At 36.2% G+C, this 27,306-nt stretch overlaps 1 protein-coding gene across 1 annotated transcript in view; it reads left to right on the forward strand.

Annotated features, from left to right (window-relative positions):
- LOC128496962 (scinderin-like) overlaps positions 1-27,306 on the forward strand; it is a 37,434-nt gene that overhangs the window by 2,815 nt on the left and 7,313 nt on the right. The window contains exons 3-12 of the mRNA XM_053466801.1: positions 3,882-4,036; positions 4,567-4,728; positions 7,589-7,738; positions 15,894-15,983; positions 17,206-17,338; positions 18,682-18,770; positions 20,012-20,227; positions 21,281-21,402; positions 22,089-22,179; positions 26,136-26,306. Coding sequence (XP_053322776.1) covers positions 3,882-4,036; positions 4,567-4,728; positions 7,589-7,738; positions 15,894-15,983; positions 17,206-17,338; positions 18,682-18,770; positions 20,012-20,227; positions 21,281-21,402; positions 22,089-22,179; positions 26,136-26,306 — 1,379 coding nt within the window. The remainder of the gene's footprint in view (positions 1-3,881; positions 4,037-4,566; positions 4,729-7,588; positions 7,739-15,893; positions 15,984-17,205; positions 17,339-18,681; positions 18,771-20,011; positions 20,228-21,280; positions 21,403-22,088; positions 22,180-26,135; positions 26,307-27,306) is intronic.

Below are 27,306 nucleotides of genomic sequence, written 5' to 3' on the forward strand. Positions count from 1 at the left end.
CACATCTTGAACCTTGAAGTGGGTGGTCTACAGCAGCAGAAGACCATGGCCCTAGGTATTTCTTATAAAGTGGTTGCTGAGTTCGTATACCCTTTTTACAATAAAAAAAACGTTCTGTAGGTAACTAGTTAGAATATACATTTGGAGGGTTTTAGTAATTTAGTGGCATCAGTGTACAAGTTGTGGTCACATTGAAGAAGGTGGCACATGCATAATATTTATGATTGGAAAAGGAGATGTCTGGGAGGTGCTTGGTTGCAAAAGAAAATGTGGCACACTATTCATACAAATGATAGCTACAGTACTGTAAAAGTTATGCCTTCAAAATTAGTTTATGCATAATGCTTTTTTTTCACTGAGGACATTATGTGTAACAGGAGTTTTCATTGTCACCCAATGACAATGAACAGCCTCCAGTGCATATGTCCCCATGTCCTGCTGGAGTACATTATATTATTATTATTATTTATTGTTTTATATAGCGCCATCAAATTCCATAGGGCTGTACAATGGGTAGACAGGACATAACTAGTAGCATATAACATAACAACTTGACTATCAGGGACAACAGGTGAGGAGGGCCCTGCTCAAACGAGCTTACAGTCTAGAGTTATATTAGTGGCATTGTCCTGTAGTTTATTGTCAGTGGGATGAATCCTTTAATTTCATAAAAAAATCTTTTGATGTTGCGACTGTTGATTAGGTGCATCAAAAAGCTCCCTCAGGATGCTTGCTATCAATGATGGGGGGAAATGATAGACACTTATTTTGAATGAAATATCTTTTGACCAATGTGACGATTTATGTGACCATGAACTGGAAACAGAGCCGATGATCGTGGCTTTCAAAGTTAGTTATGCCTTTCTTTAATTATGCAATACTTCCTATTTTATAGATGAGTTGGGTTAATAATTCCAGGCTTGCCTGAAGCTAAATTGTGGAAACAATAAAAAAACAGCAAATTCCCCTTTGCTGGCATTAAAAAAACTTTCCAAAAATAATTAACCAGTCTTATATGGTAATGATTGTGTGCGCACACACCAGATGGCTAAGGGTAGCATTAAAACATCCATTATGTCCCAGAATAAGCCATTTGTTTACACAACACATGATGTTCAATTTTATCATGTATTCTAAATACATGTGACTGCCCTTTTGCACACAAAACGTTTCACAAGGTTGTAGTACTTAGGTTCACATTTTATGGAACAACCTATTTTTATTAGATTGAGATTCAGGCAGTAGGTAAAATATATATTGTTAATGGTGAATTAGGAAAAAAGAAATTTGTAATTTGATCTCACTAATTACATGTAATGGGTTAGTTGCCATATCTTGAAACCAGTTATTCACTAATATGCATGCGCCGTGTAGCTTCTTTTTTCTCCAGGCAGGAGAGCCACATTCCCTTCACCACCCACTCCCCATCTGCTGAAGGCTGTTTCGGGCTAGCCTCAGCCCTAGATTCCACACATTTTCCTAGTCCTGCGCCATTTTGAAGCCACGCCCTCAAAACTAGTAGCCTTACCTGAAACATTCACAAGTAGGCCCATAAAGATTGGCTTGCTATCTATGTGTTTAGTTCCTCTCACAGTATATAATTTATACATTATAGAGGTCACCCAAAAAAGCTGTCCCATGTTGCCAAATCTTGGAGTTTGACCTCTTACAGTAGCCATATCTGAGCATACTGGCATACTGGCCACTTTTTTCATTTTTTTCCATGTGTGAGTATATATACATATACATATAGGGACAAACTGGCAATGAAAAGGTGGACCCGGCACTTAAGGCCAGTGGCCTCCTAGTGACATAAGTGTGACCAACACCTGGATACACACGGCCATTCATAATGTTTTTATATATGGCTGGATATACTGTGTCGCATGTGTCTGGCTGGAGTGGTGCATCACTGGAGCAGCATTTGTTCAGTGTGCCAGATGGCCAGTCCGGGCCTAGATCATTTATAAGCACATCTGCTTTACATGGTAGGCTTTCTTACCGGGAAGGATTGCGGAAAGGAAAATGAAGAACTCCTCATTGACCATCAAAAAAAAAATGTCCCTGATACTCTTCCAGAAAATTCCCACACGTGTTTACTTATTTCAACACTTTTTTAACCTACTAAACACTGGAATTAAATACACTGATTGGTTATGCAATTTTTAATTTTGGTTGTTCCCTGAAAAAGTACAGCTCAACTATAGAGTTACCCTGTGTAATTAAAATCAACAGGAATACTTTATAGCAATACCATACCGGAAAATGGTCCTGAAACGCACTTAGGCTGTTTCCTGCCAGGGCATTTACAATATCATTAGACTGCATTTAGTGTGCATTTCAACAACTAATAATTGATGAGATGAGCGCTTCTCAAAGGTTAGTCTGAACTATTTAAAAATGTGTAATTGATGGTAATGGTAATTTTGAAGTAAATGCAGGCTGTTGTTTTTTTTGCATTTGCATTACTTGTATATTGCATTTTATTGATTGTTTATTTGGTTTTCAACGATTACTGCAAATTGTGCAGAATGGTACGTAACTGGCTGGAGAAGAAAGGAGACAGCAAATGGGACAGAGGGACCTTCAGTTTACGGGGATGAGGAAAGGTCACCTGTGAGAGGATGCAATATTTGGGCCACTTCCAGGATATTCAAGTTTTCTTTATATTTTCTCCCTGTTAACCTCCAGTATTACTCACAATGAATCTGTTGTGCCTTTTAGTACTCCTTTGTTTAGCACAGCTGAGTTTGATCATTGAGTGAAAATTAATGGAACGCCTGTTAATAACTCATATAATATTAATGATATATATATATATACCTGTTTATATGTATATACTCCTTCAGGAAAGTTTACCTGGGTGCATCCTCAAGCCAAGATCAATCAAAATAAAGTAGAAGACCACACATATTTTTACTGAAGATTAATTTTAGATTAACATAACAGTGGTTTATAGATATTGAATGTATCAAAACTACACCATTTGCCATAAATTGTATAGTGGCTGTTGGGAATTTTTTGTGTGTTTTTTTTTAGAAACTATTATTATTATTGTCATCATAATCATAAGTTATGATCATTATGAATACCCAGTTCTCTGGAAAAAAACTACAATACCAGCAGCTGAACATATTAACATTTCTTTCCTTTTTAATATATATATATACCAGTATATATATATATATATATTATTTTTTTTTTGCAACTTTTGCAGTGTTAACTTTTCTTAACGTCTTTATTAACCACTGTTAATCCACCGGACAAGAAAAGTGATAATAGATAAATGTCCAAAAAAAAAAGCTAGACATATTTACCAATGTATTAATTGTGTTAGCTTATTTGTTGCAAAAACTGATACAGACAGAAGGGCAAGTCTGAGAATATCTTTTCTGGAAACGGCTATCCTTGGCTACTGTCCATTCAAATCAGAAATAAACCAGCTTTTCCTTTTTATAGTATCATATTTTTTGATAAGCAGAAAACTAAACGCATGCTTTCACGAGACAGGCAGGAAAAGCTAAGTTCCGGGACCATTTTCAATTTTCTGGAGTATTTTCTATGATATCGCACACACATATAAGAAAAACGTAATCCATGCAGCGCAAAGAGTATTAGTGTATTTTGACTACGTATGTAGCATATATAGATATGGGAATTTGATCATATAGATTATGATTTCCAGATCTCACTATTATCATGCTTAGTGTTTTGAAAATCCTTTAGCATTTTAAAACACGGATAATGTTAAATGTCACCTGTACATGCCATTTAATTTCTCAATTTCTCTCTAGGTGAATGACATTTAATCCTTAAAAATGTTATGACTCACGGCAAGCATATTATATTACCTGTTCTTACTCAACATGATTTCTTTCCAGGAAAAGAGTGCTCGCAAGATGAAAGCACCTCTGCCGCCATATTCACCGTGCAGTTGGATGACTACCTTGGAGGAAAGCCAGTGCAGTATAGAGAAATCCAAGGATACGAGTCTAGTGTTTTCGTTGGATACTTTAAAGGTGGACTTAAGTACAAGGTAAATTGAGATGCAAAGTGATCATAAATACATTGAGTTTTTATGGGAGATAACGTAAACCAGATTAGGTTTTTTTTTCCTGCAGCATTGGGGTCATGTAAAAACACTTAAAAATGTCCCACCTATTAAGATAACGTTTCCCCACTAATGGACAATAGGGCTGTAGCGTATCCGTCAGACACGCTACGGTATTTTTGTCCCAGTCTGGCCTACTAGTTTTCACAATTTGTCTGCACAGAATGGCAGAAAGATGCACAGTGGGACAGCACAAAGTACTGCTTTAAATGTAGCAGGGGATTCTGGTATACAAATGAAGTAAGATGAATAAAAATAAAAAATAAAAATCTTATCTGAAATCTTCATCTATGGATTTATCTATTGCTGATGATTATGTAATATAAAAGAGATTGTACTCTGCTGCAATACCCATTTCAGTAGTAATATTCTTACCATTATAATTAGCACATTGCAGTTATACATAACTACAGTATATATACGTGTATTTATATGAACGTTTCATTTAAATTTAGGCTGGAGGTGTAGCATCTGGGTTCCAACACGTGGTGACCAATGACCTCAGTGCCCAGAGACTTCTGCACATTAAAGGAAGAAGAGTGGTCCGAGCCACCGAAGTCCCTCTTAGCTGGTCCAGCTTCAACAGTGGAGATTGTTTTATCGTTGATCTGGGATCTGTAAGTAAACTGACATTATGTTCTACAGTATTCAAAGCTGTAACTTTTATGAGGCAAGATATGATTAATGGTGGGGACCTCGGATCTCATCCCAGGTCCCAAAAAAAGAAAATAATGGCTCTGTTGATATTAACTTGCACTGAATATAATTTACTCACAGTTAAAGTGTGATCATCAAGAGGTTTGCTCGCAAAACATACCAACACCTTAAGAAAAGACCCAACCTTTTCCAAACACTCTGTGGTTTTGTTACCTTTTGAGAAGTCTATGTAACATAAGTTAAAAAGGCTTAATCATTCTCTTATGTAAATATTACTCTAAGGAAGAAAAAAATAGACAGTAGTGATAATGTTTGCATTTCTGCATTATCTATGTAAATAATTTGTTTTCTACTTAAGGTAGTTGTACACATATATGTTTAGATGAATTAAACATATTCATAGCACAGAGAATTATTAAATTAGAAATATAGTGAATTTCTGTTACAGGGCAATCTGTAGGTTATTATTATTATTATTTGTACTTAATATTGGGATTCTTGGGGACTTTCTAAGATGTGCTTTCTGGGGGTGTGATCAGGCTACGGGGCAGTTATGCATAGGGGTGGTGGTACCACCAACTAGATCTTAAGTAGGCAGAACTTGGACCAAACTTCCCCCCTGAGAATGAACCATACTGGCGTGGAGACTCTAGATGAAATCCAGCAGGTTCCTAGGTATAGGTATGGGCAACCAGAACAATTTCTTCTCCAATGCAATTTCCTATGTTAGCCAGAAAAACCATAGCATGAAATAATGAAATACCTACATAGGACCTTAAAGGTATATACTGTATTTACACTCACAATATTGCCTTTTTTTCTCATACAGTAGTTTTTTTTTTCGTTTTAAAAATGTGTCACTTGAAAAGAGAAGTAGTCAAGTAATAATTTAGCAGACATAATGGTTGTTATTAGTTAAGTTTTCTTTGGCTTGTTTTACTTGTTATTTTTTTAACAAGTAAGCTAACAAAAGGAGTCTGTGCTACAGAACAAGCCCTGACTGTGTGAAAACATATTTGTATCATTGGAGGTTTTCCATCCAGTCTGTGTAGCCAACCTTTAATTGCCTGTATTACGGGGGATAAAAATTCCACCCTGAAATTATTATTGCTGATAAAATAGTTTATAATACAGCTTATTTTGATACCGGAAAAGTAGAAAGTAAGTAGCGGTAAGAATCAGCAGGCAGTAGCAAAAAATGTGCAAAAAGACTGGCGGTCATCTAATGATGTAAGTATGGCCAACGGCTGGATATGACGGGTTGCACACTGCTGCAGCTTCAGCGGTAAGTATGAGGGTGCTGTAATATTTACTTTTCATGGCTGTAGATACCCACCAATCCTCATTAGCTCTTAAAACAGGTCCTATCTAGAATGTTTATTCTGAAGCAACTCATGTGTTCAATGTCACTTCATTTCATTTGAATAAAACTATAAAAAACAATATTTGACTAGTTTAATAAAGAATATGCTTTAATAGTATAGAAATTACTGAAAATATCTGATGTACATTAAAAGTTATAATTAAACATAAATTCATGAAATGGGATCTAAAGAAATAGGTCAAGTTGCATACTTATATGATGAGCTTCCTTAGTCAGTGGTGACACTTAGTTGCAAAGGAGATGTGGTTTGAGCTCTGAGAGTTTGCAGAAGAGACCTTTCTGAATCTTAAAGTTGCAGAGTTATATTGGAGACGTAAGGGGATAAAATATTGAAGACCTGGCTCATGTTTTATCCATAATTATGCATTTTGGCTAAATTTTTCTCAGGAGCTACTTTATTTTGGACATTATTTTTATTTTCAAGTCAATGAAGAACTCAGGATATTATTTCTTGTCCATTTCCAGTACCTGTTACTGTTTTATACAAAAGGGATCTCTAACATCCAAAGTCTGTTTCATTTACCAATGGTGTAAAGTTCAGATGTACGTGCTGGTCCTGTCAGTCGGTACCCAGCTGAAGCATGGCACAAACCAAAGCAGACTCTGACCCGGCTCATAGAACCAGTACCCGAGACAAGCTGCAGGTCTCTACATATGTCCTAAAGGACCAACTGTGTAGGATATAGTCAAACAAAGCTAAGAAGGTCTTTGTTTCTGCCTAATATTATGGAGAGCACAAAGGTTAGGACACAAAACATGGTAGTAGGAATCGGGGCGAAATCCTGTTCTTTATGACTTTTATAAACCGATAAGAATTTTAATTTTCAAGCACCACATCCTGGTATAGGACATGGAATTCCTCCAAAACAAGAAACTGTGATTTCCCTGGGGTGAGACTATGAGAGAGGACATTCCATTAAATTTGAGGAAACCTATTTGATAAATACAGCGGTTTTACCTACTCTGATCAAAATTATATTCGGTAATTAAATGTAATAATAGAAACACAATTCCTAGTGTTTGCCCAGACTCATTACCACAGATAATTCTTTAATCATGTAAAATGTTCCTCATTCATAATTTTTGCCAGCAGCACTTACTTATCATGTGACGTAACACACTGCTGTAACTGGAACATTTATTTGTAGGTGATTCAGAGAAAGCTTTAGGCAAAACATTAACATGACAGATATGCTAATATGTATTCTCTTGACATAGTAGAGAATGTACTGTCTCCTTTAAACATTAGTGTTCACTGCTGCAGCTATAATGATAATACTTGTGCATCAATTTGCCCCTATAACACTTAGTCCATCCCAGTCCTGTGGGGTAGTACTTTTGTAGATTATATTTCTAACTATCTTTATATGAAAAGGGAGTGTGTGTATCAGTACTGTTTCTATAACACTGCCCACTTTCTTTTTTTCATATTTCAGGTGATCTATCAGTGGTGTGGTTCCTCATGCAATAAGTATGAACGATTTAAGGCCGCGCAGGTTTCTAATGGTATCCGTAACAATGAGAGAAAAGGCAGATCTCAGCTGATAGTTGTGGAAGAGGGAAGTGAACCAAGTGAACTCACAAAGGTATTGTTATTCCTCCTTTGGTACATTTTTTATTTATGAAAAAATAATACAAGATAATGATTATTCTGGGGAAGATATTTGTTTATGTTATATATTTACATATGATATACAGATAACATATCATTAGAAAATATGTATATACCGGAAGAAACATGGATTTAAGTACAAGGGTCCCAAGGGTATGGGAAAAGCAGTATGCCCATAGAAGTACAGCTCTCAATTTGAAATGTATTTATGCTTAATATCCTCTGTACCTGGTTGAACCAGACAAATGTGGATCTAGAGCACTGTTTAGTAAGAAGTGTGACCAAAACCTAGCCGTATCCACCAGAGCTTGCAATGTTAATAATGAACTATTTTTTATTAACATTTCCCTCTTTTCAGTTAATATTTTAGCCCATTAAGCCTTTGTTTATTTTTCCAAAAAGCCTATTTGTGTTTAGGAATGTCATGGCTATACCTTCGGCGTATGTTACATTATATAACATGTATATAACATTTGCATTGATAATAACTCTGCATATTGCATTGTATGAGGTCAGTGGTTCTGCCAATTCATTACAGTCTTGCCGAGTATAGCCTGTAGTTTGTTCCATAGAATAGCTGTAATAGTTTTAATCCCGCTATCTGTAAAATAACCTTGCTCCCAGAATGATAATAGTCTTTTATACCTATGCAGGTTCATAGATTCAGGTACATATGTTCATAGAGCGTGAGAATGCTATATGGGATAGCGTGCTAGCTCAGAGACAAAGGAAGTAACACCAACCATGTTACAGATGTCTATAATTCACACATAGATGAGTTTCTCTGAATCTGTCTAACCATCTACAGTATCACATCCCACAATGGTTACCACTGAGAACGTCAGTTCTGCTTTAGCTGTGCACGCCAGCTTTCCCTCAATAAAACTTTTTTTTTAACTTTTTTAGAATTATTAATGGACAAAAGAAATTATGACTTATTATTTTTAAAAGATATAACAAAAAAACACTACAGTTTGGGTTTATTAGTTCCTTCCATTGGTTGGAAATGATAATGGAAGTGATAAAACTTATAAAAATAGTTTGCTTGGAGCCACTACTAGTAAGCCTGATCTGTAAGAAGCCCAACATGCACCTTGACTTCAGACTAACCTGTCAAGCCAGTCCAGCTTGTTTGTCCATGTCTACAAATATGAAGGTCATTTATCATTATAGTATGACTAATATATACTAAGCAACTGTCTTTAACATGACATTGCTAAGCTTCTGGAATTCCCACATGACATGCACGATCAATGCTTTTGTAAAACATTTCTGCAACTCATATTTAAAGAATATAAGGTTAAAAACCTTAGAATTGATGACTCATAATCCACATTTCTTTATGGATTAAGAAGGAGTCCCTGATGCCCCTTCTAAAGAATGCATAATAAAGTACCCTATAAATACTTTAATATGCATTTTTCTAAAAGAAAGCTGCAGCCCTCCTCCTTCGTGGTCTGAAATTTGTTGCCACTGATTGGTTGCTTGAAATTAAAGGGGCAGAAAGAGGCAATACATATAGGGATACTGCAGAATCCCCTGGTGCATTTGCAAAACAGACATCATGAAAATGTGAAGGACCCATGCAGCTATCAGTTGTCTTGTAATACATATGGTGGCTGGACTTTAATTGTGAGATATTTTAGCAAATAAAAATGTAATTGTACAAACGCAAGACTTCCTTTACGAAAAGGTTGCTGCGATACTCAATTGATCTGTTGTGAGTTTTGCTGATCAGTCTCTATGTCCTTGTGGAAAAAATAAGGTGAGACCAGCTGGAGCCAAGTGAGGCAGAGTTGTTCTCTTGATGTACTGGACACTCCTTCAAACAGTCTCGACAAGGTGACATACAACTATAAATGAATTCATAGTACATTCCTTCACTGTATGGCACACTTAGCTATTTAAAATATTGATGTGCTTACAAATTTTCAAGAACTAATCACATTAAAAGTGACAAAAAAATAAGAAAAATAATAAATACTTTTTAATCAGTTGAAGTGTCTGATTCTCATCTGCTTAGTAGAAACACAATGACCTTTTCATACAGTTAGTCAGTGCAGCTAAACAAGTTGCACAGGATTGCTGTGGATACCGTCCCCTACTAGGTGCAGCCAATTTTTGGTAAACTCAGATCAGTTTTACGTAGCTTAAACCGACTATACAATGCATACATTGTCACCAGAGAACTTCTCACCCACTTTTCACAGCAACCTCAGCCAGTAGCATTGCCCTAAGGGTATCTCTCACCCATATATACTATATGGACAAAAGTATTGAGACACACCTCTTAATTATTGAATTTTAATCAGATTACACTCTGCATTTACAAACATTTGTGAAAAAAATGTGTTGTACTGAAGAGCTCAGTGAATTCAAGAGTGGTACTGTGATAAGATGCCACCTTTGCAATTAGTCAGTTCAAGAAATTTTTATCTCTGCAAGATATTCCACGGTCAACTGTAAGTGGTATTACTCAAAAGTGGAAGCCATGAGGAACTGCAGTAACTCAGCCACGAAACGGAAGACCATTTAAAGTCACAGAGTAGGGTCACCGAGTGCTGAGGCTCATAAAAGTCATCAACGCTCTGCTGATTCCATAACTAAAGAGTTTCAAACTTCCACTGGCATTAATTTCAGCATAAAAACTGTGCGGTGGGAGCTTCACGCAATGGGTTTCCATGACCGAGCAGCACTAAGTACAATGCCAAGCCTCAGATCGAGTGGTGTCATGCACCCTGCCACTGGACTCTGGAGCAATGTTAACATGTTCTGTGGCGGGACGGATCACACGTCTCTGGAAGTCTGATGGGCGAATCTGGGTTTGGTGGATTCCAGGAGGATGTTACCTGCCTGACTGCATTGTGCCAACATAATGGTATGGGGGTGTTTTCAGTGGTTGGACCCCTAACTTCCAGTGAGGGGAAATCTTAATGTTTCAGCATACCAAGACATCTTGGACAATGGTACGCTTTCAACTTTGTGGGAACAGTTTGGGGAAGGCCTTTTCTATTCTAGCATGCCAGCGGGCATATCAATAAAGACACCGTTGGATGAGTTTGGTGTGGAAGAAATTTACTGGCCACACAGAGCCCAGACCTCAACCCCATAGAACACCTTTGGGGTGAACTGGAATGGAAAAGGGCCTTCTCTACTGGATGAATTGGCAAACATTCCAGCGAAACACTCGAAAATCTTCTAGAAAGCCTTTCCAGAAGAGTGGAAGCTGTTATAGCTGCAACTACATATTAATGTCTATGTATTTAGAATGCAATGTCATACGCCAGTGTTGGTGTAATGATCAGGTGTCCTAGTACTTTTTTATATATAAATTAGAATCAGTTAAATAAAAAGGTCAGTACATCTAAGTCCTTGTATAAATTAAGGTTAATATGTTGAATTCAAAACAGTGAAAGGTAAAACCACATTTTGCACAATACATAGCTCCCCACACTTTCTTGCACATTATTGCTTAAGGGTTACATAACCTTTCAAGCAATTCAAGCTGTCCCAATAAGGAAGTAAAGTGCTTGTGTTAGGAGGCTTACATTTTAGGTTTGTTGCTGATTTAACACCTTAAAGGTACCCTCTAGCCATTATATATATATATATATATATATATATATATATATATATATATATATATACACACACACACACACTTTAATGCGTATGATAACTGAGTGGACCCTTTGCATGGAGGCCCCCTTTGCAGAATCTCCCCATATGTATTTGGTATTTGTCCCTTCCCCCACCCCCAGCTATTTGCCATGTAGGAGATGTTTTTCCGCTGACATTGTATATTGACACTTTAGGTGTCTGATTGGTAAGCAACATATATATTATGTAAATAAGTGATGGAGGCTAAACATTTTTACTGTGTAAGTATATTCCAAGTTTTAATAGGTTACAAAAGTTAAAATAATGTATAGTTGCAAATAGTCACTGCAATGCTTTCGCTGTGTTTTCTAGTAACAATCTGGTTTATTAGACTGCTTGAACCGTAACAACCACTAAAAAATCCCAGTAGTTGGGACCATTTAATTTTGGTTGCTATGGCCACAAGACCATTTAAAAAAAAAACAAAAAAAAAACCTTTGCAATAAATCCACTTTTTATATCAATACATGTTTAATAGTATCTCTAGGTAATAATGTATATTGATGTTTAAAAATATATAAACTGAGCAGATGTTCTCAATTTGGAATTCTCAGAATAGTTTATCAACTGATCTATGATGAAATATGGCCTTTGTTTTCTTCTTTTAAGAGATTACATAATCTCTTAAGAGAATTGTGGTTTGACATATTGCCATATTGCCAAGACTATTATTTTTTTATTTGACGTGTGCATATTAACTCATAGCCTTATTCAAGTAATCATTGTGTTTTTCCGTATTTTATACAAAGTACATATAATGTTTTTTTGCCCATTTAACGGGATAATAACTGTAGTAGTTGCTTCAATATCCAACTTTTGTCATAATAATAACATATAATAACGGGAGCCATACTCCTTTTTATCAACCTTACAGAATGAACAGAGGTATCTGGTCCAATAAAAGACACGTAAAAACAGAATTGTGTCTTTTTACCGTATTGTCCCGATTATAGGCCCCTCCTAATTTAAATCTTATATTGGGGGTTTAGATATTTCTGTGCTGTCTGTTCTTGCTCATCCTTCGGTAATGCCGTCCCCTGGCAAAGTGAAGTGATAAAATCCATTCCGTCCGGTTGTGCTCATACTGTGCTAGTGTGGCAGACGTGACCTCCACTTCCTGCTCCCATCTGCTGCATCTACACAGCTGACTCGGAGATCAGTTGAGTCTCCTCTGGATAATGTTTAGGCTCTAATCATAAAGGGCTTGTCTTTCTGTATGGAGCAGGTGAGGACTGTTCCCGTCAGCCTTCTTGTTGGCATTTTTGGCTGGACTATTCCCACCACATTCTGATTTATGCTTTCCTGATCTATTTTATGTCTTTCCAAAATATAGTTCTGAGATGTGTTCCCCAGTTACTAATTTTCCTAGTCTTTTGCCCATCTCAATGTCCTATCTGTCCATTCCTTTTCCCTTCTTTATGTATAACTACACAATTGTTTTCCTTATTTCTTTGAGCATATAACATATGCTATCAAGCGCAGGACTAACTCCATAATCAGTACCAAAAATACACATGTCCCTGATCATTAAATAAAAATACATTTTGACTCTTCTACTACCATAGTGTGCTTTTATTTTTTAAATACGGCCTATAATCGGGACAATATGATATTTTACAGCATTGCCTGTTTTGCAGTGACATTAGTGCTAAGCGTGGTTTATATTTGAGTTTGACTTCATGAAGAACAAAGTCCCTCCTACCGACCGCTGGCACTAATTTGTATTAGTCATTCAAACCTTCTTAAGAAAGACATCTTTATTTGAAATGTGTGCAGCTGCTTAAATAAACCACACCAGACCCACGGGGGGGAATAAAGCTTGCAGCTTTATTGAAATATTTGTGCAAACTTTGAGGCCAGCAAAACAAACAGCACAGGTGGTTTCTGCATTAATTCAGAACAGCTAGACTAGAACTACTAGACAAGATGATATTAAGTGGGCTTCCTATACTGGGTGTAAGTATAATTTACTTGCTGATGATAACATTTTTGCTTTGTTTAACAATGAAAAAAATATCTATTTGTATGATATCAAAAGCAAGAGACCACTCTAATGTCTGTGAAAGGTGTAAACCCAAAACATTTGTGGTAAATCAGAACATAAATGGACTTAAATTGTATGTACACTAAAAGGCCAAAAGTACATGGACATCCCTCCTAATTATTGAGTTTAGGTGTTTATATTTAAGGACATAGACATCTCCACAGACAAACGTTGGTAGTAGAACGAGTCGTACTGAGGTTCTTTCTGCACTGCCCCACTGTAAGCATTATTATTGTGAAGTGTAAGTGTCAAGGAGTAACAATAGTTTAGAAATAGTTTAGAAGACCACGCACACTCACAGAGAGGGGCTGCTGAGTGCTGAAGCACATAGCAGGTAAAAAATGTGCAATTCCACTGGTGCCCTGACGTTAACTCCGTTTAACACCTTAGAGATAGATTGGAACTCCTATTTCGAGCCAGGCCTTCTAGTTCAATGCCTGGCTTCAAAAAATGCTCTTTTAGTGGGATGGGCATAAATTCTCACAGACACACTCCAAATCTTATAGACAGACTTTCTGGAGTGGAGAGTGGAGTGGAGGCTGTTCTAGATCGGGTAGTCGCATACTTTGGTCTTATAGTGCAGTTGTGTGCTTTGGGGTTATGTGGTTATTCCTCTCCCTGCTCACCACCTGCCTTCTCCTTATAATTATACAAATTGTCAAGTGGCACATATTGAACCTTATATGCTTATTAGGTGTTTTATTATATTATTGGGATAAACCATCAGCTCACTTCTTTCTGACCAATTTCATATAAATAAAAATGTTACTGAGGTTTTTGTCTTTTTCATATTTATTTGATTTTCAGTTGTCACATGGGGATCCAAATAGCAAACTTAAATGAGCCTCCGTCATAGAATCAGTAGATGGCTTCACAATGAATACATCTGCTGACGGATAGAAGACATGGGAACTGCCTCTCTTACAAAGCAATGTTTGCATTGTAGGAGGTGGTAAATTGTGTGCTTTTGTTGAATTGTTTAAACTTTCGCTGTTTTCCAGCTGATCAGTGCTTAGCTTCAGAATTCACTCGAAAAGTGCTTACAATGTGTGTCTGAAAAATGGGAGTTAAGAACTTATACATATTATTGAGGCAGCAGCTTGGGTTTGTAATAAATATAATGATCTTGTAATGAGTAATATGTTTTCTTAAGGGACCTTCTTTGCAACATCTGCTCCTGGCTCACTGATAAATAAAATATTGGAATATTCTGTCCTAATCTGAGGATGTGTTTCTAGTAAGGAAGATTGAGTTTACCCTTATAATGCTCTTCATGAAATGGTAGGACACTGTGACAGAACCTTCCATCACTGGGGCTTTTGCAGAGTCGATTAGCAGGAACAAACTGTATTGACCCTTTAAAGCTTGTTCACTCTTTTAAGATTTTGATCTAAAGTCCCAAGGTTCAAATATTTGCAGCTTCCATCTGTCAACCATAAAACGGCTTTTCTCATTTTCATATCTTATCTGTGCCACACCATAATACAACATAGACTTTGTGCTTCTAGTGGTAAAATGATAGGGCTTTGCTAAATTACAACTGACAAACTTCATAATCCGAAGTGTATAGTAGACTTGCACCATCCAGTGGAGTCGTGGGAAATGAAGAGAGGTTTGGATGCAATGATATGGGGGTGCCTTCAGTGAAAGCATATGCAGTGTCAGACACTTGCTGTGCATCTGGCTAATCTAGATTAATGAGAGGTATACTTCACTTATTGCTGGGGGTCAGTTATAGATTACGCATTACAAAAAAATTGTCATTACAACAGAATCAATAAAATTATGGTGTCTGATGATTGTCAGAAAGCTTTAAACCTATGACAGTACTAACCCCTGGGTTTGCAGGTTCCAGGGCAAAATTTATTAGGCTCCATTACCCTTAGCAAAGGTCAAAGCAGGGGCTCCAGCTCTACCTCACACTTGTTGTCTTCACAAATCTGAGAGGAGCAGAATGATGGAACATGACATCATATCTCAGTGCTCCATTTAACTCAGACCTCTAGAAACCACAAGCAAAGAATAGTAAGCAGCAGCCTAAGGCTGCCATCCCGGCAGATATCATGCTACAAAAATGAAAGTCCAGCACTATTATTGTTTATTAATTTATATATTGAAATTATATTTGTCTGTACTCTACAATGGAGTAGAGACAAAATGACGCTTGGTGACACTGATATTTTAAACATAAGAGAAGTATATACATTTTCTATACATACAATATTCTGTCTGCAAAGAAATCTTGACATTTTTATCCCACCATACTTTTCAGTTGTAATAGGTTCAAAGGAATTCATTTTCAAGTTTCCTGTGCTTTTAAAGATCTCTTAATTCAAAATGATTTCTAGTCAAACTCTATTAACCGAAAATAAAACATAATATAAACAAAATGATATTAATCAGTTACAAAATTTCTTTTCTAAAGGTTTTAGGAAATAAGCCAACGCTGCCCGATGGAGATGACAATGATGATGTTGCAGATGTTTCCAACAGGAAAATGGCAAAACTATATATGGTAAGATGGCTGTGCTCTATCATGTATAGGTTACACGTGTTAACATGCTAAGCGCTGCTATATTTTCTGCAACATAGCGAGTCAATCCAATCCATTTAAAGTCAACTATAGTTACCCTACTGAGATAAGAAATGTAACATGGAATTAGCCAACTGGGAGGTCACTTCATATGATTTACAATCAGTCTTTGGCTAGCAAGGGACTGTCACAACATTGTAGCAGTTGCAGTTCAGCAAACTAAAGTGCCACCTGTTGGCCTCATCTGCTGTAACACTATGAATCGTTTTATAATTTTTGATTAAGATGAAACTACTATAAATTATTGTAATAATCACCACTGAAGAGGGTAAAATAAGTATAAGCCAGGGCAGTTCTACCAGCTGCCCCCTTCAAGTGGAAATGAGCTATGGAGGCTCTGCTGACACAGTACTGTCATCTATGGTGTTAATAGGCAGGTTAGGGAGATCAATGATCTCCCTTTTAACTACAGGGAGCCAGTAGCCCTCTGTTAAACGGCCCCTGGATCTGCCACCCTAGGCGAAGCCCAGACCATGCCACTGCCTATGGTATGCTATTAAAGTCGTAGCTTCATAGCAGACCTAATGTGTGTAAAAACTGGTTTCTTTATATACACATCTTAGCTCTGCATTGTCTGGCTGCTAATATCTCAGTTTTGTCCTATATATATATATATATATATATATATATATATATATATATATATATATATATATATTTTATAATTAAAATCTATTCTGCATATGTATCAGTCCAGCCTCTGTTTCCAAAGTAAGGCTGTCTCGTAACCAGGCTGTTTAAAAATAGCTGTTTAAACATACCATTGCTTCATAATGAGCTGAAAGAGTGGATTTTACTTGACATATATTTTTTAAAAAAAAGGAAAGCAGCTTCTCTGCTTAAGGTAGAGAAATGTATTAGCGAAAGAAGCTTCTTCTGCTTCCTAAACAAATTAGTCTTGCCCAAGAAAATGCTGAACTTGTGCTAAGACAGAGTCTTCTGCTTTAACACCAAGGCCTTCAGGTTTATCGGATGAGTCCAGGTAGACTATTAAAATACTTACTTTTGCCTTAAATTAGAAACAGATGTTTGTGAATGCTGAACCTGTAAACTTAACTAAATCCACAGCTTAGGTGTGTGGTAGAAATGAAATGAAAAATAGCGGAACGGTTGACTCAAGTATGACATTCTGTTTGTCTCTTAGGTGTCGGATGCCAGCGGCTCTATGAAAGTGTCTGTAGTTGCCGAGGAAAATCCCTTTTGCAGAGACATGCTTCTTTCTGAGGAGTGTTTCATTCTAGACCACTCTGCTGACAAAAAGATCTTTGTGTGGAAAGGTCAGACTTCATGTGTATGTTTTCTTTTGGGCCTAATTCAAATAATGTTATGTTCTCTGACCTCCCATGTTTCTAGTGTAAAAGAAACACTTTGTAAAACAACCATGATAATTACATCTTTACGGTCCCGCTCCATAATGGGGTGGTTGTTTCTTGGTTGGCTGCATTTGTTTTTTCCATATATTAAAGAGTCACTTATTAAAGAACCGAAGGTTATTTTTAAGATACCCCTGGAATTTTGAGAAAATACATTTGAGACATATCAATAGGAGAGTTGATGGTTAACATTTAGTGTAACTATATAATGCACCCACGATCAATAAATGCCAATAAATAAAAGTAGGTGATAAATGGCCATAATTAAAAGTGAAATAACCACATGGGTTGGAGGTTCAGGGTTGCTATGAATCCTCTTGTTCTATTAGATCTGTGATTTTGTATCCCCTCCAAGTCTGCACTAAAAACCATTGCACTAGTTTTACTCTGTGGTGGCAGGATTTCCAACATTCCCATCTCCTATAACCACCCTGCACTCAACTGTGCCATTGACTACAGTATCCACCGCTCCCTCTTGCAGCCATATAGTCTCCCCATGATTCCCTAGGCTTTTTTGGTCACTAGGAGAATTGACATGGTAGATAAGAACACATGGTAAATACTAACACAGGACTGTTTATAACCATGGTCAAGGCAGAATTTCCCTACTGTAAAACATCACGTATAATATAATAAGGTACAAAAGCTCTTAATTAAGCACGGTTCATTCTTATGCCTGATCTTTTACAGTACATTACATAGTTATATTAATTGGCTCTTTAACTACTGGGTACGTTGGTCATGGTAAACATTTCCAGAGAACGACACTATTTAGACAACAATCCGGCAACAGCTGCAGATACAGGTTAGACCAGTGAGCAATTGCCAGAGACAGTGAAAACTTCTGTTAATAATATACTGCCATCATAATGTGCCAGCAATGCCACTGTAAGATACAAGCGGAGGCATCATAAAACATACGACTTAAGGCACAATAAAACCATCACTGCTGTGAACATAATTTAGCATAAAGGCAGAACAGAAGATTTATTGAATATGTATATATATATATATATATAAACTGTAAATATCCCTTTTGCAAACTAGGTTTGTTGAAATACGTAAATAATTGAAAAACATTATTGCTTAAATGAAAAATATAGTGTATTTTAAAAATCCTGCAAAACTAGTTGAAGGAATAGCATTTGGTGTTTTTCAGTCTCCACTGGTTCGTCACTGTAATTACTTGTAGAAAAACCTAAGTGCCGTATTAAGCATAATAAGTGATGAGTGATGTGTCTTTACAGGTAAGGATGCCAATGTCAACGAAAGGAAGGCTGCAATGAAGACAGCTGAACAGTTCATACAGCAAATGAATTACCCTCCTAACACCCAGGTATTGCATAATAAATAATGTAATGATATGCATTAAAAAGATGTTCTTCCAAGGTTGTGTGTTAGTCTAGTTGATATTAATTAGACACATAACTATGACCAGTCCTATTTTATCCTTAATAACAACCTGATGAATACATATTCTTTATTACTGCAAATGCCCATGGTTTGCATGTGAGTGTCAGGGTTTGCCCGTGTTATTTAGTATCCTTATATATTGATCCACAAAGTATACACTGGAACAGACTAAGTATAAACAGCTATAAACACTGATTAAAATATAATAATTATAATTTCAGATCCATCTGTAATGGAATCAAATACAAAATGAATGTATTAAAGTGAATGCCATTCAGACGGATTTCTTTAAGCCTTTAATGTAATATGCTACATATGATAACACACATAATACTCGTCTGGTTGTTTCTTCCTGCCTCAGAATACACCGCCATGAAACTTGTTTCTGATTTGCATTCTTTGAGATGGGGGAGTGATGTTGCCAAAATCTTTTTTCGTAATGAATGTTTAGAACTAAATACATGTGTGTCTAGATGACACCATTACACACATGTAATTGGTGTGTGTATGTATGTATGTATTTATGTAAATGACTGGTTTAGATATAGCACATTTGCCGGTTGTGAGAATTTATATAGGACACTTTGCCAATCCCTGTCCTATGTAAACCCTGACAACCAGCAATAGGAGCCATATTCATATCTCATCCATGTTACATTCCCTATCTGTATTAACCTCTACTCCCTCTGTTGGGATGCTGTTCCACTTATTTACCAGCCTCTCAGTAAAGAAAAACTTCTCTAAACTATTTTAGATCTATTTCCTCTGTATGAATCATAAAAATAATGCAAAGCGATTCACTCTACAGAAATGTTCAAAATTTGGTTTGCCTTCATCTACTACACTACATGAATTTTATTGGGAACATTCAGTTGCATGCAGTGCCACCTAGTGGTATCACAATGTAAGGGATTATCACACTCCAATCAAGTCCTAACTACCGTGTCTCACATACAAAGTATTTATGTATTTAAGTTTAAGCTTTCTTTAATTTTATCATTAAAAAAAAAGTTACATTCTATTGGACTGTATGCGAAGGTTGTCATCTTGTTCATTACATTTTAAATCGCTTTCTCACCTAAGGTTATTTGTGATAATAGCTTGTTTATGACACATCTTAGTAATTAATGACTTGTGTTTTTAAACACCAAACTCTAAACTTAGATTCAAGTGTTTCCAGAAGGAGGAGAAACACCAATCTTTAAACAGTTTTTCAAGGACTGGAAAGATAAGGATCAAAGTGTAGGATTGGGAAAGGTCTTTGCCACAGAAAGGATTGCCAGCGTTAAGCAGATTGAATTTGATGCTTCAAAATTACATGAATCTCCACAAATGGCAGCTCAGCACAACATGGTGGATGATGGATCAGGAGAAGTACAGGTACGTCTCCAATACTGGTGATTCTTTAAGGGGTCTATTCACTAAAGAGGGAATTTGCAGTTGAGTTGCAGTTTTAACACACTGACTTCACCCTATGCATTATGGGCCAAACCCAGCAAGCTCCTCCACCGCAAAGGGCTGTTTAGCCTTGCATTACTAAGTGTGGCTGATTTATAATGGTGCTACAAGTGCATGATGGATACACAGTCTGAAATAGTGCTTACGGCAATTATCAGTTTGATACATGTGTCTTTTGTAACGTCCAATGTCTGATCTAATATATTGTAAGCACACACGAGCAGAGTCCTCTTCTCCTTCCTTACTAGTATGTTTTAACATTCTTTAATCTTATTGTCAAATTGTATATCGTCAATGTTATGGCTTAAAATATCCACTGCTCTATTATTGTAATAGTGCTATGGGCTATGCTAGCACTACTAATACCGCCAGTTGTGTTATTAATTTTATTGTGTTTTTTTGGGGGGGAAACCAAATACTCACATGAGATGCACCACTTTATACAGAGTAATTCACTGGTCTATTATTTTGGAGACGTGATTGCAGTGTTCTAAAAATTTTGCTCCAGTGATAATCTGATAAATCACCCCAATGAAATAAATTAATTAAAATAATTCTTCTTATATAACTAGTGATCACAAATGTATTCTAACTAGTTTCAGGTTAGTTACTATAAAATCTCACCTATAATACATTGTATACATGTGTAACACATGTATAATACTCATATTTTGTAAAATCTTTTTAGGACACTTAGGGTGGCAGTATGCGTTTATGAAACAACATGACCTCTATATAATACTCCATGAAATACTGACAATTTAGTTGTTTGCATATTATACCCAAGATTAAGGCATATTTATCAAGAAAACTGGAATAGTTATCAGAAAAAAGGGTAACATTTACATGAATCACACTTGAAATGTATGAAATGATTATGTTGTATTCAGCATATATATATATATATATATATATATATATATATATAGTATATATTTGACTATGCTGGTTATTTATGTGCATATTTTCTTTTAGATATGGCGCGTGGAAAGTAGCGGCAGAGTCCCGGTAGATCCCAGTACTTATGGACAATTTTATGGAGGCGACTGTTACATTATTCTTTATACATATCCAAAGGGACAGATCATTTACACGTGGTAAGTTGCTATAATTCATATTTTATATAAAACAAGTTCAGGCCATTGTTCACAGTTTTGCTGCAGCTACATATAGCAGATAAACAGCAGTGCTCAAGATACAAAAAAATAAAAAATCCCCCATTTTACCTTATAAATGTAATCGCTTCCCAAAACCATGTGGTCACATGAACCATGGGTTGGAGTGCTTTAAATGCCAAGATCAGTCTTTACTGTTAGTCTGGCCCTGGACCAAACCGCGCATATTTTGTATTTTCATTATCAAAAAACTAATATTGGAATGGAACACACACCCTTGAGGCGAATACACGTTCTGTTTGAACGACCAAATCCTGTACTTTGCGTTGGCCCTACTAGAAACTATTTGCTGAAACCTATGTTTAGTAGATCAGCTCATAAACTAAATATGGAAATCAAACCTTGCTGCATGCCTTCTTTCATATATATATTTATCGACTGATTTCTGTTGGAAGTAGTGGGGCATTTACCACTGGCTAAGATCAAAATGGACCGTTATTGAGATATTATTGCTGTTGGTCTCTCTAAGCTGAACAAAATATAGGTTTAAGGTTTGGTGATTACATTTCATTACTATCTTTATAGTAATTCATGCCTCAAAAGTAAAACATTTGTCAAAAACAGTCCAATCGCAATCCACTTACTTTTTTGTGCTTTTGTTTTTCCAGGCAGGGAGCCCAAGCAACAAGAGATGAGTTAACAACATCTGCTTTCCTGACGGTGCAGCTGGACCGGTCTCTTGGGGGCTTAGCTGTTCAGGTTGGTTTACATAGAATCTCTAAACAAATGGAATATTTCAAACATAAAGCAGAAGCCATCAGATTAGCCATGCATTTGTAGGCAGGCCTGGGTAGGATAAATGTCTTACAGGGGTGGTAAAAAGTTAAATAGTGGCACGTGTATTTAAAGAAACTCCTTTAAAGGAAATAGAATTCATAATTTCTGTCCAGATATTTATTTTAAACTCATTCTAGATTGCGGAACATGATTGATGTTCTCTTTGAAAAACAACTTAATTTTTAATATATATTAAATTTAATATACATAGTGCTAGCAGACAGTTTAGACATTAACAAGCAAGTCCCCTAACATTTCAGAAAGGAAAACATGTCACTGACATACTTTACTGACGTATTCTGTATTTCACTTTCTACTGATTTATCTGGGCTCATGTAGAAGACCGGTATTTAAGCTCAGTGCACTAATTTCATGATTTATGCCAAAACACAATCACAAGTAGTTGAAGTGGATCTATTAAACACACACAAAAAACAGTTTCAAGTAATATTAGAAAATATTAGAAAACTCATGTGTGGATCATGGAGCAGCCAACTTAACTTCTTGTTCTCCAGATATATATGATTATTCATTCTTATTAAGTTATCACTCCTATTTTGTTAAGTTACAGTCCCTTTAAGGTGGAAGCCGTTGTAAAAGGGCAGACGGTAGACATCTTCAGGACTGAAATGCTGGTTCTGTCACAGATCTTAACTTTCATTATTTAACAAATAAATGTAGTGATGTTAAAACTATGTTCCTGGTATTCCCTCTTAAACAAGTTTTTGTATGCATAATTATGGAATTATTGGAATTATGGTTTTAAAGGTTTGTTTGCTGCTTACATCGGTGCATTTGCCTCGCCTGAATCTGGGAAGGTAAAGGAGACAATGGTGCGAAAACATTTCTGAAATATAGCACGTAAAACTAATGTTGTTTAGATGAAGGAAATGTATCTCAAATATCTTATGAAACCAAAGAAAGTTAGTTGTAAATAATGAGTGTTTGTTTTACCTGAGTGGTTATGGTAAGCATATTTATCACGACAACACCAGGGTAGTTGAAACAGGGCAAAGGGGTAACATTTCTGCTACAGCATTTTCTACATTCCATTACAATATGCATTAAATGTACAATGATCTGCATGCAGGTGAGTGAAACATATAACTGCCCCTATGACTTGCAGACAACCAAATAGGATAGGTCCAATCCATTGTAAGGAGGCGTATGTTCTGCCGCAGACCACATTTCTGTTCAAATACAGAAAAGCTTTGCACATAGTGCTTAGTGGGCAATATTGTTATACGCAATGCCTTTAAAGCCACTGTTCAAGTTTTAAGTGCAATATTCAATATGGCCACTAGGTGTCACACATATAATAAGATAAACAATGTTTGCTATAGATCAGTAAACTGGTTTTAATCTGGTCCTATGTGCATAAAGATTACATTCAGTTTGGTTGTTTTCACCTCCCTGTTATTATTTTTCTCCAGTCTCAAATGTATTATTTCCAACCCCCATGTTTATTATTTTTTGTTTCCTCACACAACCAAGTCTGCCTTATTTTGCATGCATTCTTATTTTAATCCTGATTATCCAGGCTGAGTGTTTATTGTCTTTGAACCACAGAATCCCTCCTGCTTTAACTCAGTCTGCCAACTACTCTCCTGGAACTGTAATATGATGACATTCTCAGTAGACCAAAAACTTTAATTACACACACCTACAGCCTTAGGAAAGGGTGTATGTAGCCTTGTGAATTTTCACCTATATCTGGCACATATTGCACAAAATAATGGGCTGGATTCGGTAATAAAAGAAAATTGAAGTCAATGCCCATAAATAACAGAAGACCGTAAGATAATTGATATTTCATTAACAATATGTATTCAATTGAAGTTTTTCTTTAGATTTGGATACAGCCGAATATGAGGAACCAGCCAGTGTTATAGTAGTTATTATATGGGCCCTCCCTTTATATATATTATATATATAATTAGGACAATCAGAAGCGCAAAGCCTAAACTCAGACAGTTGCAGACTTTTTTGATTCTCAAGAGGAAGGGCTGCAGGCTGATGTTGAAATTTTGGAGCTGAGCAGCAAAAGAGACCTCTGAGGTCCTGAAAGCTTGAAGAAAGGATTCAATGTGTTGTTCTGTCTGCTTTGTTTCACACTTTTGTAACTTAATGTAGCATTAGAAATATAATTTCTAATATGATTAAAAGCCCAAACGTTTCCCAGAAATGATTATTCAGCCATGTCAAATATTCCCTTGTTCATATTTTTTTTGGCAACACTTAAAAGCGGGCAGTGGTAGGTCATTGCCATAGAAATGGAAAAGGATTCTCTTTTTATATGATTTCGCGTGCACAGAAAATAAAGGTTCATTTATTTATTTAGCCTACTGTTTTGTTTAAGTGGAACAGGCACTTTATAATGGTTCCTTAATGCAGATATCCGTAGATCGTATATCTATATATATATATCTATATATATATATATATATATATATATACGATGTGTATATATATATAATGTGGTATGGTAATTTCTGTGTCTTATTCTTTGAGGTCCGCTTTGGTGGGGTTGTAAAACGGGATGCACTGTGTTATTGTTGAGCACGTTTATCTTGCAGAGACAAGATGAATGCCAGGGTTATAAAACTGAAAGAGCGAAAGGGTCGTATAATTTTTCCCATGGTTACTAAGATCTATAAAGAAGCTTTCCTACTATTTCTTTGTGTTTTCACTGAATGTTCTTTTCTGGCAAGATTGTCATATTTGTTTTCGCTCTGTTTGTCTGTAATACCTTTTGTTGTAAAGTAGGTCACTTATCTGCCTTCAAAAGTATCAGTCGGGGCATTTCATATATAAATAGCTGTAAGACACATTGTGAAGTACAACATACTCCTTATTCTTTATGCGTTGTGTGTACAAACAGTATCATTTAAATCATGTGCATGTTCTACATTTAGTCTTTAATTAGAATAGTCTTTTATTATGCACTGCATAATGAGCATTTATCTTTTTGCAAAATGATCCAAAAAATAAAACCCTGGAATTTCAATACTGGAGTTCTAAGCTCTTGGCTCTGGGCCTTGAGTTGCAGTTGGCCATTATCCAGATTTTTCTCCACCTATTTCGTCATTATTATTATAAAGTATGCATCTCTGACTTGTTTATATTTTTTCCTAATAAATTAGACAAACACCTCTTCAATTATGTTCTAACCCTTCAAATGTTAAATTTACATGTAATCCATGGCAACATGGTAATCCATGGCAACTTTTATATCAAAAGGAAATTCTTTTCTTTTTTTAGATTTTTATTATTGCATGACAACTCTGAATTTAAATCAAAGTGAATGATTTATTAAAATATAATCATTGATAATTTAGTAGAGAACTGACTTTGATTTAAACATGGAGCTTCCTGGAAGAGGAATCAGTAATGGGCTGGAATGTTAATGTCGGGGCATGGGATCCAAGTGTGGGAGTTGGAGAGTAGCCTTTGCTGTTATAATCATAGAAACATAGACTTTAAGGGCAGATAAGAACCATTCAGCCCATTTAGTCTGCCCATTTTTCCTGATGTAGAGATCTTAATCAGTCCTTGATGTTGTCTTAGCTTCAGGGTAAGTTAATGCCTATTCTATGCACGTTTAAATTCTTAGTGTACATATTAGCCTCTAGCGCTCTAATGGGAGCCTAATCCTTTTATCTACTAACCTCTCAGTAAAGTGAAGACTTCCTTACATTACACCGATGTTTCTGACCCTCTAGTTTTAGATTATGACCTCTTGTTATGGTTAGGGTTGAAGTACGGTAAATGGGCATTGCTGATTTCTAGTACTGTTTCCCAACAACAAGTTTCTGTTTCTTATTTTAAGTGCATTTTAGTTGTGACGTATGATGAAAGTGCCTGTTTTTTTGTTATAGGTCCGTGTTACCCAAGGGAAGGAACCTGGACACTTACTGAGTTTGTTCAAAGATAAACCTCTTATTATATACAAAGATGGGACATCCAGGAAGGGTGGGCAGGCGCCACCCAGTGCTGTACGTCTTTTCCAAGTCCGCAGAAACCTGTCATTTATCACCCGGATAGTCGAGGTAACCGCAACATTCAGTAACATTACGTATATTTGTTCAGGAATCTGGCTTTCCGTTAAGTGTGTGCTGTGTACACTATTTTGTGTTACAACTATAACCTAGTGTTTATGTGGCCTTTGAAAAACCTTTAAACCCCAAATTAGATATCACCAGCTTTTTAATTAGAATTGTTTGTATGGTTATGTAGTTTCTATGGTGACTTGCAAGCAGGAAGTAATTAATTAGTATAGTTTTGCGTCACTGGACTATAAACCTACAGTCTGTGTAACTCAATGCTTCATCAAAAGGTCAATACAGAGTGAGTTTACCTTACCTTGTTATATAAACATTGCGCTGATGGCAGAGGTTCTAGATCATTTTAACTGTAGAGAGAAGACATGTTTACGAGATGTAATTGTATTTTATTATCAAATTGTAGATGGCGTAAAAGGGGGTTATATATGAAAGGTTTAAAAACGGTCACTGTAGCAACCCTAGAATGGCCCACAGATCATTCTGTTGGTTTCTACGACCACTTTTCACATTATACCAGAATCACATAAGCCATACACAAGTATTAGATATGTTATGCATCATGAGTGGTTTAGTACATAGGCCCATCTTCAACACTAACGACTTTAGTGCCTTCCTTGTCCATCCCTATAGTAAAGTATAATGTCCGGAAGAAACACTATGGTCTGTGTCTCCCCCCTTTAATTGCACCTAAACCCTGTATGCTGGTGTGACAGTGGCAGAACACTGGATATGAGCACCCTTTCATTGAGCCACCATCATTTCTTTTTGCTTTACAGATAACAGTTAAAAGCAAGTTCATTTTTTTTGTTTTGGTGTTAAACGTTTTTGTTACATCCTTTAGTTTGTTTGCTCACTCCAAGAGATTAGCAGCTGTCCTGAGAGGTCCTTTTATTGACCTACTCACATTATAATCACATTACCTTTAAGGCAGCAACCAGGATGTACCTGTGCTCGTGGTGTCTTAAAACTAAATTCATACCTTAAC

This window comes from Spea bombifrons, chromosome 5, assembly GCF_027358695.1.
Source record: "Spea bombifrons isolate aSpeBom1 chromosome 5, aSpeBom1.2.pri, whole genome shotgun sequence".
Lineage (NCBI taxonomy): Eukaryota > Metazoa > Chordata > Amphibia > Anura > Pelobatidae > Spea > Spea bombifrons.